General features: G+C 44.6%; 1 protein-coding gene and 1 long non-coding RNA gene across 4 annotated transcripts in view; one reads left to right on the top strand and one right to left on the bottom strand.

Moving 5' to 3' along the window:
- Positions 1-34: 34 nt before the first annotated feature.
- Positions 35-10,952, bottom strand: part of LOC108291116 — a 26,681-nt gene continuing 15,763 nt past the window's right edge. Inside the window, exon 3 of the long non-coding RNA XR_005197233.1 lies at positions 35-638. This is a non-coding gene — a long non-coding RNA (uncharacterized LOC108291116). The remainder of the gene's footprint in view (positions 639-10,952) is intronic.
- GSTK1 (glutathione S-transferase kappa 1) lies at positions 3,991-9,534 on the top strand. 3 transcript variants are annotated; one of them, XM_017511304.2, is made up of 8 exons: positions 3,991-4,174; positions 4,691-4,772; positions 5,336-5,464; positions 5,775-5,875; positions 6,037-6,072; positions 8,329-8,445; positions 8,801-8,894; positions 9,360-9,534. In XM_017511304.2, exons 1-8 carry the CDS (start codon positions 4,103-4,105, stop codon positions 9,431-9,433), a joined length of 705 nt encoding a protein of 234 aa, XP_017366793.1. In that variant the 5' UTR covers positions 3,991-4,102; the 3' UTR covers positions 9,434-9,534. The 3 variants fall into 3 exon arrangements, with proteins under 3 accessions (XP_017366793.1, XP_017366796.1, XP_017366794.1); XM_017511307.2 differs by lacking the exon at positions 9,360-9,534 and adding an exon at positions 9,141-9,233; XM_017511305.2 differs by having other exon boundaries at positions 3,992-4,174; positions 9,205-9,534.

Here is a 10,952-nt window from a genome sequence, read left to right as displayed (position 1 = left end):
AAAACAATTCCATTTATAGTAGCAACAACAAAAACAACAACAAAAAAATAGGTGTAAATTTTTAAAAATTGGTTAAATGAGGTAAAAGATCTGTATATACTGAAAACTGTAAGACACTAATAAAAGCAATTGAAAATGACACAAATAAATGGAAAGTTGTTCTGTGAAACAATTAATATTGTTAAAATGCTCATAGTACCCAAAGCAATTTATAAATTCAATGCAACCTCTATCAAAATTCCAGTGTCATTTTTCACAGCAATAGAAAAAATAATCCTTAAATTTGTATGAAACCTTTAAAACAAACCCAGATAGCAAAGGACTCTTGAGCAAAAAGAGCAAAGCCGGAGGTATCACACTTCTTGACATCAAAATATACTGGAAAGCTACAGTAATCAAAAGAGCATAATATTGGCATAAAAACAGACACATTGACCAACACAGCAGGATTCAGAGCTCAGAAATAAACCCACACATTTATAGACAATTGCTTTTAAAAAAAAATTTAAGAACAGGGTCTTACTACATTGCCTCGAACTCCTGTACTAAGAGATCCTCTTGCCTCAGCCTCCCAAGTAGCCGAGACTACTGTCATGAGCCACCACGTGTGGCTAACAATTCATTTTTGCTTCAGGTGCCTAGAACAAACAAGGGAGAAAAGATAAGCTCGTCAACAGATGATGTTGGAACACTGGATACTCATAAGCAGGAGAATAAAATTGGATTATCTTAGACCATATACAAAAATCAATATAAAATATATTAAAGACCTAAATATAGGGCCTGAAACTATAAAACTCCCGAAGAAAACACAGAGAAAAACCTCCACAACATAGGTCTGGGCAACGATTTTTTGGATATGACCCCAAAAGCACAGGCAGCACAAGTAAAAATAGACAAATGAGATAGCATTAAACTAAATAGCTTTCGAACAGCAAAGAAAACAATTAACAGAGTGAAGAGACAGCTCACAGAGTGGGAGGAAATACTTGCAAACCACACATCTGGTAAGGGGTTAATATTCAAGCCATATAAGAAACTCACACAACTCAAAACAGGAAAACAAATCACATGGTTTTTAAATGGGCAAAGAACCTGATTAGATATTTCTCAAAAGAAGACATACAAATCGCCAACAGATCTGTATAAAATAAATGCTCAATATCATTAATTATTAGAGAAATGCAAGTTAAAACCACAGTGAGACAGTACCTCACACTGTTAGAATGGCTATTTTCAAAAAGATGAAATAAAGGCCGAGTGCGGTGTAATCATAAAACATGTTTGTGATGGTTATAATCCTCTTGAATTTGTTAAGCCTCATTTTGTGGCTGTATAAGTCAGTTCTCACACTGCTATACAGAAATACCTGAGATTGGGTAATTTATAAAGAAAAGGGGCATAATTGTCTCACAGTTCCACAGGCTGCATGGGAAGCATGGCAGGAAACTTACAATCATGGCAGAAGGTGAAGGGGAAACAGGCACATCTCACATGGCTAGAGCAGGAGGAAGAAATAATGTACTTATACCTTATGTCTTATTTCAACAGCTCTAATCAGTATCTAGGGTAAAATTAAGTAAGCAGGAAGCCATTGACCTGAGACTCTCTTCATGCTTTGAATTCCTATGAAACAAAGTGCAACCTAACTTAGTATGTAAACAAACTGAACTTAGTAGTTTCATTTTTATAACAGATAGCCAGGTCTTAGCCAATCACAAGCAGCCAAGGTTCAGCAACGCGCAAGCAGCCAAATGACTGACTCATGTCTAAATCAAGCAAAACACTTAGCTGCAACAAATCAAACTATTTCTTTACTTTACTTTCCTGTTGTATTTATAAATACTCATTGTCTACAGTTGCAGAGCTCTCTGAACCTCTTCTGGTTCTGAGCACTGCTTGATTCATGAATCATTCTTTACTCAAATAAACTTAAATTTAAATTGTCTAAGGTTTTTTTGTTTGTTTGTTTGTTTTTCACACTAGATACCCCTCTCAGCAATAGGAAGATGATAGCCCACAGAAGTGAATATATTTTTCTTTTTGTTGTCTCCACTCCATATTATCCACAACAGGGCTCAACCTAATAATAGTAACAACAACAACAGTAATTGTGTGGAAATAGACTATAAGAACTCAGATCAATGTTTTACTATTTTGTGATTCTTAAAGTAAATATTTATAAGTCCATAGTCATATAAATAACTGACTAAATAAATAAATAGAACAATTCTCCTATCAGAAAAATTCCAATTAATAAATGTAAAAAATTAAGGAAATAGAGAATCACCATTAGAACACCACAGTAACAACGGCTGCAGGCAAGATCCACTGATGAATAATAAAACTGATGGGTGAAAGTTTAGGGAGCAAACTGGATATATACATAGCCTCAAAGTATCTCCCCCAAATATTTATTAGTTACCACGGTGCTGTTAACATATACCCACACCTTATTTAATATTCTTTCCTCCAGGGAATAGACTTAATCTACTCAACCCTCACTCCCAGTGTGGGCTGCACTAAGTGACTCCCTTTCAAAAACTAGGGTTTGAATAGGGGAAAATGGTGACTTTACAGCAGAGAAATTTGCCAGTTGCTCCACCTTAACCAGGTGACCAAGGTAACGTCACCAGTGATAAATCATGTTGATATCCGGTATCTCATGTTATGATTCAAGGAGAAGGGCCCCTTACCTCTGTGGCATACTTCCCAAATGTCCATAACCCTAGTCTTATTCAGAGGAAACATCAGACAAACCCAAATGAAGGGACACGCTACAAAATAGCTGCTCAATACTCTTCACAAATGGAAAGGTCATGAAACACTAGAAAAGGCCAAGAATCTTTCATAGAGATGAGAAGAATAAAGAGACAGGATAACAAAATTCTGTGTGGTATGCTGGACTGGATCCTGGAACAGAAAAAGAACGTTAGTCAAAAAACTGGTGAAATCTGAGTAAAATCTGTGGTTCAGTTAATAGTAATGTACCAATGTTAATGTATCGGCATTTATCATTATACCATACTTATATAAGATTTTCACATTAGGTGAAGCTGGATGAGGGGTATTCAGAAACCTTGTACTATCATTACAAGTCTTTCGTAAATCTAAAATATTTCCAAATATAAAAAGTTTTTTAAAATAAGTGATCTACCTTTGATCTACCTTTGAAATGATACCTTTAATTATTATGCTGAATTAGTTCTTGGACACTTTAAAATTATGATTATTGGAGACAAACAAAAATGTAGCTGGGTTTGGTGGCTCATGCCTGTAATCTAAGCACTTTGGGAGGCCAAAGTGGGAGGATTACTTGAGCCCAGGAATGCAAGACCAGCCTGGGAAGCATGGTGAAACCCTGTCTCTACAAAAAATACAAAAATTAGCTGGGTGTGGTAGCATGAACCTACCTGCTACTCAGGAAGCTGAGGTGGGAGCAACTGCTTAAGCTTGGGGAGCAAAGGTTGCAGTAAACCAGAATTGCACCACTGCACTTAAGTCTGGCGACAGAGTAAGATCCTGTCTCAAAAACAAAACAAAAGAAAACAAAACAAAAAAGAAAGAAAAAAGAAGAGCATGGTAGCTCACATCTGTAATCCCAGCACTCTGGAAGGCCAAAGTGGTCGGATCACCTAAAATCAGGATTTCGAGACTGGCCTGGCCAACTACTGCAGGCACAAAAAAAATTAGCCAGGCGTGGTGGCGAGGACCTGTATATTAGCTCGTCCCATGCTCAGGAATGACCAAAACGCACGATGGAGTTGGTTAGAAAAAATTACCCCTCGTAATTTTCTCACTGTTAAAACTTATGCGAAAGCGGTTGCAGCGCCCCTGGTCCACACCTGCGTGCTCCCCAAGGGGTCCCCAAACACCCGCAGGGTCCCCAACCACCCCGCCCCCAGGCTGAGGGCCGTCCTGGCTGAGGGCTGCAGGCGGGCCCCGCCCCGCGCGCCGGGGGCCTCTGCCAGAGCCGCGGCTTTCTCTTCGAGGCTGCGCACTAAGGTGGTGGGCGGTCCGGGGCAGACCGGGAGCCCGAGTGTCTCTGCCGAGCTCCGAGGAAAGGAGTTCCTGCAGCAGCTGCTGTTCCGGAGCCTACGACATGGGGCCCGTGCCGCGCACCCTGGAGCTCTTCTACGACGTGCTGTCCCCCTACTCCTGGCTGGGCTTCGAGGTGACGCTGGGGGTGCCACCTCCGGGGGGGCCTGGGGCGTGAGGGCGGAGGGAAGCGCGAGCGCAGGGCCCAGGGACAGAGGTCTCGTGAAACTCCTGGCGCTGCCCACGGGGTTAGGGCAAGCAGGGAGAGCTCCAGGGCTGAAGGTCAGTTTGTTCTTTGAAACAGGTTAGAGTCGGTGGCTCCAAGCGGAGCCTTTGTATCCCGACCGCAGTTTCCCACAGTGGTGGAAAGAGGGGCGGCTCCAAACGTTCAGGGAGAAATCCTGGGCACGGCCACCTCTTAGCCCAACGATGGCAGTTTTGGGGGAAACTGGCCACAGGAGCAAAAATCCTGGAATAGATTTCTAGAAGTGGGCGGAGTTTTGCCATTTCAAACCAAACAATGTAGGGTGTCCGAATAACCCCTGCTCTGTACTTAGCGCCCCCATTCCCTTTCTCTCGGTCTTTCACTTTTCCATCTGCCTTTCACTTTTCCATGTGCACACTGGCTCTCCTTCTTGACCTCTGCCCGCAGATCCTGTGCCGGTATCAGAACATCTGGAACATCAACCTGCAATTGCGCCCCAGCTTCTTAGGAGGGATCATGAAAGACAGTGGTAGAAAGGGAGGGTAGGGGCAAGGGTGGTTTCAGTGGCCCAGGAGAGCCGACCACAGTGGGTCCTTATACTGGCACTGGCAGCTAGAAAGCTGCCTCTAGCTGCCCTCTGCAGTGGTGGCTCACGCCAGTAATCCCAGCACTTTGGGAGGCTGAGGTGGGTGGATGACTAGGTCACAAGTTCAAGACCAGTCTGGCCAAGATGGTGAAACCCATCTAGTAAAAACACAAAAATTAGCCGCTACGGTGGCAGGCGCCTGTATTTCCAGCTACTAGGGAGTCTGAGGCAGGAGAATTGCTTGAACCCGGGTGGCGGAGGTTGCTGTGAGCTGAGATCACGCCACTGCACTCCAGCCTCTGTCAAAAAAAAGAAAGGCAAGGGAGGGCAGGGCAGGACAGGGCAGAGCAAGACAAGGTGGAGAGGGGATGGGAGAAGAGGGGAGGGGAGCGGAGGGGGAAAGAAAAGAAAGAAAGCTGCCCTCTGCCCAAAACCCAGGTCGAGGTCCCCAAACCTGGGACCCTCAGGTCTTCTCTCACTTTGCATGCCCAACCTTCCCCTGCCAGGAAACAAGGCTCCAGCTCTGATTCCCCGCAAAGCACAATACATGGCAAATGACATAAAGGTCCTGAGACAGCATGTCCAGGTCCCCATCCAGTTCCCTAAGGACTTCTTCTCTGTGATTCTTGAAAAAGGTAAAGAGAGTGGGGTGTAGACAGGGTATCCAGTGAAGGGCAGAGAAGTCAGAGATTGAGGGGTGAGGATGGAGGGGCTGGGGGAGACTAAAGTGAGTGAAGCCTGCCTTGGGAAACCTCCGGATCAGCATTGAGGAAGCTGAAGGTTGCCAGGCATGAAAGGGAGGAAGAGCAGGCAAATAGGTCATGGGAAACGGGTGAGAGGCTGAGGGCAGAGGAGTTCTGGGTGATGTCAGAAGCAAGGAAGAGCTAGTTCTCCACCAGGAAAGCAGCAAGAGGAGCCCTGTTTCTGAGTGCCTTTGCCCCACAGGAAGTTTGTCTGCCATGCGTTTTCTCACCGCCGTGAACCTGGAGCATCCAGAGGTGCTGGAGAACGTGTCCCGGGAGCTGTGGATGCGCGTCTGGTCACGGGTGAGTGCAGGGCTCTGGAAATTCCGTGGGAGGGCCTTGGATGACTTTCTGACCTTCCCCAGGCACGTTTTCAAGGTCATGTTCCTCCCCTCCCCTGGAGGATCTACTGTCCCCCAGTCACACCCCTCTCCCAGCACTACTGAGTGTTTGCTTCTTTCCAGGATGAAGACATCACCCAGCCCCAGAGCATCCTGGCTGTGAGTGTCCTGGCTCCACCCCAACCTCACTCATAGGGAATCTGTTGGCATTTGGGGGTAAAGAAGACAACAGGTCTCTTATTCCATGGAAAAGGTTATAATTACTGGTAATAAAGGATGTCTGTAATTCCGGGGACAAATTACTAAAAAGTTGGAACTAAGGATTCTCAAAAAGATATCTCAAGGTTGAAAGGGGAAGTGCAATAGGTACAATATGTGGATAGAATTTATTTGCTGAAAGATGTCAGTGAGAGAAAGATGCTCAGTGATGGAACCTCTGGAAGGGGAGGGATAGTATGTTCCCAAGTCTCCACAGACTCCAACACAAACCTCACCAACACATCCAGAGTGGAAAGCAGGAGACTTTTTCAAAGAGGCTTTAAAAAGACAAAATGAGATAACTTAATAATGCCAGGTTTATATAGAAGTTTGAGTGAGAACAACTGGAAATAGTTCAAAACACTGACCAATGAGCCATAGATGGGGGTATAAAAGTAAGTTTGTCTTCAGGATTAAATTAGGAAATTCAAAACAGTATTTTTCCTCCAGTTTACAAAAAAATTGTTGAGACCTATTTAATACATAAAGTGGCAAATCACACAAAGTTAAATGTATGAAGAATGACAAATATATCTTCTACAGTCTATATTCCTGCAAAGTAAATAAGTAATTTTTAGCTTGCTTTTTTACTTCATATTTAATAATCATTTTCCATGTAATATATATTTTTTGAGACAGGTCTGGCTGTGTAACCCAGGCCGGAGTTCAGTGACGTGACTGTGAGTCACTGCAACCTCTGCCTCCTGGGTTCAAGTGATCTTCCAACCTCAGCCTCCTGAGTAGATGGGACTACAGGCAAACACTACCATGCCCCGCTAATTTTTTTGTAGAGAAGGGGTTTCATCTTGTTGCTCAGGCTGGTCTTGAACCCCTGAGCTCAAGATATCTGCCTGCTGTCACCTCCCAAAGTGCTGTGATTACAGAAATGAGTCACTGTGCAGTTTCCATGCAATTTTTAACTCTTTATAGTTCTTTGTTTCCACAGAGATTCCATTGAGTGGACTTATTTTTGTTTTACTTAACCATTTTTCTGTTGTTAAACATTTTCTGTGGGACATAATTCTCTAATTCAACCATAGTGTCTCATTAGGACAGGCTACATGATTTCATGGGTCCCACATCAGATCTAGGAGGTCAAGTTGCAGTGGTTTTCAATCTTGGCTGTGCATTAAAATCACCTGGAGCAGCTTAAAGCTAACCCTTTCCCCTGGAATTGTAATGTCATTGTTTTTGCTTTCTTTATGTGTGTGTTTTTGTTTTTGTTTTTTGAGACAGTATCTTGCTTTGTCACCCAGGCTGGGGTGCAGTGACATGATTATGGCTCACTGCAGACATAGCCTCTTGGGCTCCAGTGATTTCCCTTCTCAACCTAATAAGTAGTTGGGACTTCAAGCATGTGCCACCATGCCTATATTTTTTAATTTGTTTTTGTAGAGATGGGAGTTTCACTATGTTGCCCAGGCTGGTCTCAAACTGCTGGGCTAAAGCAGTCTTCTGCCTCAGTATCCCAAAGTGCTAGAATTACAGGCATGAGCCACAGTGCTTGGCTGTAGCTTTCAGGGATAACCTCATGTGGAGATTTTTTTAAGTTCCCCAAGAGTTTCAAATGGGCAAAGTTAAGAACCACTGATCTCAAACTATACCAACAAACCCCAAACTAAAGCCTTCATCTTGATCTTAAAGCCAGGTAGGTGGCTGCAGCCATGTGCCTTGTTAAAAAGTCCTCAGGAAATTCCACTGGAATTAGAGCCTAGCTCTTGATTCAAAAAAGCATGAGATATTCAGAAATTCTGGGAAGTGGGAAGGAAAGCGCCCTGGACTTGAATTCTAGAGACCTGGATTCTAGTGTTGGCTCTGCCACCAACATGCTTTGTAACTCTGAGCAAGTAGTGTATCACTTGTAGATTTAGACTCTTTGTGAAATAAAGAGGTCTATCTAGCTGGTCTCTAAGATGTCCCCTGGTGTTAATTTCTGTAACTGACTCTGTGCCATCTACTTTTTCCACTCATCTCGAGATTTGGGAGGAAGGAAACAGTTCCTCTTGGCAAGGACAGATCTCCACTTGGGGGTAAGGGTAAGGGCATTGCCAGGAAAACTTGGGGGCAGAAAATAAAAAGACCAGAGTTTTCCTCTGAGATGAGATCCCCATACAATACCATGCAGCTACAGTTGTATTCCCTACTACATTCCCTTAGGCTGCTGAGAAGGCTGGTATGTCTGCGGAACAAGCTCAGGGGCTTCTGGAAAAGAGCTCAACATCAAAGGTGAAGAACCAGCTCAAGGAGACCACTGAGGCAGCCTGCAGATACGGGGTGAGCCGCTCTTTTTGTGTGTTCCCAGCCCCCATCCTGAAGATGGAGACTGAGAATCCCTAGATGTGAGTCCCCATGCTCCTGATTAAAAGCCCCCTTTCCAAGTGTTCTCCTCAGTGCTCTTAAACAACCCACATCTTCTCCCTTCCTTTCCCTGAGCCCAAGAAAAGAAGGGAAGAAGATGGATATTGAGAGAAAAGATGGCATCTTAGAAACAGGAAGGCACCTGGGGCCACAGAGCCTCTTATACCTCTTGGTTTCTGTGAACTCAGAAAAATACTCACTCGAAGCCTTCAACCCCAGCCTAATACTGGCTCCTTTGCCCTCCTCCCTGCACTATAACCGCTTTCTCCAGGCCTTTGGGCTTCCCATCACTGTGGCCCATGTGGATGGCCAAACTCACATGGTATTTGGCTCTGACCGGATGGAGCTGCTGGCGTACCTGCTGGGTAAGTTAAAGATTCAACACTGAGCTGCCTTTGACCCCAGCTCCAACCCTGCTCTATCAGTTGACCAGAAGGAGGAGCTCAGAGCAAAAAATATTCTTGGCACTTCCAGTAACAAAGCCTTATGCAGTCAGTGCTATTCTAGGTTGAATGGGGAGGGGCTGTCTTCACCCCCATAGGAAAGAAGGAAGCCTTCTATACCTTGAAGCCATGCAAGGCTCTTTCTAGAAAACCCCTGGGACCTTTTAGGGCCAACTCTTGCTACCAACACACCTAAGAACAGTGTGCAGAATCTGTGATTTTTTTCATCCAGGAGAGAAGTGGATGGGCCCTGTGCCCCCAGCCGTGAATGCCAGACTTTAAGATTGCCCGGAGGAAGCAAACTCCTGGTATAAAACAGCGGGCCATCTGCTTAACCCCCGGCTCCACGATAAGGCACTGAGACTTAGATTTCTCTATCTGATACAGGTATTTTCTGTGGCCCTGGGGGCTGTCTCTCTTCCCCCTACCCCCAAGGATTCCAGGAAGGGGTCCACCATTAGCCATGTGGCAACCTGTACTTCTATGACTCACAAGTGCCTTTCAGAGAGCCCCAGTTCTGCTTTGCCACAAAATAAATCTAATGCCATCAGGCAAAACCGTTGTCGGTCTCTATCTGTTCTGGTGTTGTTGGTGTGTTCATTCCTGGGGTCATATCCTGCCCACTGTAGGGGTAGCTGAAGGAGACCTTTTTCTGTACTTCCAGCCAGACCAACTATCCAGTCCACCTTGGGCAGCTTGTGTGGTGGAAGAAGTGAGAATAGTCCCCTGTTCTCTCACAGAAACTCCCCAGGTCTCTCTGTCAGCAACAGAAAACCAAGCAAGATGGACTTTGCAACTAACCAGTTTGGGATTTACTGTCTTCTGACTGCCCGCAGTGACTGAGATGGGGCTGGGATCAGAATCCCAGTGGGAGTGAACAGCAGAGGGAACCAGTCTGGTTGAGCTTGTGCCCAGATACTTAAATGTGGTCCAGCCACACCCACACAGCCAGAGCAAGGCAGTACAGGGAAACTGGCTGGAGTTGATGGGGTTTAGAGAAGTTGCACACCCTTTTATAGTTACCTCCCTTAATCCTCAGTGCAGATCTTAAGAAAACTCCAAGGCTTCTCTTCCTGACCTAGTATAACCCCTGTTTCCTACTACATATGTATAACTTTTCCATTCTCCCAGTAATTGACCCAAAGTCCCTGCCTCTAGCTGTGCCCACTGTGTAATGATCAGAATTCCCTGTTTTAATAGTATTTTGACTTCTTTGAGAATACTCTGTATTTGGAAGCTGGAGTCTCACTTGGATCCATTGTTGGGAACCAGGTACAGAGCCTTAGATCGTTTCAGGAGCAATGCCACCTTCCCTTCCATCCCTCCCTCTGGCTCTTCAGATAGTCCATTTTCCCCTTTTATCTCCCATTACTTTCTGTCTTCCTCTCTCACCGTTTCCATGTCTCTAGCATCCTCCAAGATTTAAAATCATCTTTACCCAGCTTATCCGTGAAGTAATGGCAAAAGAACATCTCCAGATTAAGCACTTCTTTTCTTCAAAGGAGTTTCATGGCATGTACAACTAGTATAAAACAAAAATATGGGAAGATGTCCAATCTTAAAAATCATAAGGGCAAATTAAGACAAAACAAAGCTGCCCAGAGCAGGGTGAATGGAGACAGTTTTATGAATAAAAATGCTTGTCTCAGTACTATTAGTTGATATCAAAAATTGTGAACAATGTAAGCATCTATCAGCAGGAGAATAATAAATTATGGCACATTCAGGAGATAACGTTTTACAGCCATCAAAAATTGTATTTGTGGCTGGGCGCAATGACTCATGCCTGTAATCCCAGTACTTTGGGAGGCCAAGGTGGGCAGATCACCTGAGGTCAGGAGTTTGAGACCAGTCTGGCCAACATGGTGAAACCCCGTCTCTACTAAAAAAATTAACCAGGCATGGTGTCACACGCTTGTAATCCCAGCTACTCAGGTGGCGGACGCTAGAGAATCACTTGAACCCAGGAGGTGGAGGTTG

The sequence above is a fragment of the Cebus imitator genome, unplaced genomic scaffold (genome assembly GCF_001604975.1).
Source record: "Cebus imitator isolate Cc_AM_T3 unplaced genomic scaffold, Cebus_imitator-1.0 Scaffold446, whole genome shotgun sequence".
Lineage (NCBI taxonomy): Eukaryota > Metazoa > Chordata > Mammalia > Primates > Cebidae > Cebus > Cebus imitator.
This window is presented reverse-complemented; position numbering and strand designations above follow the sequence as displayed.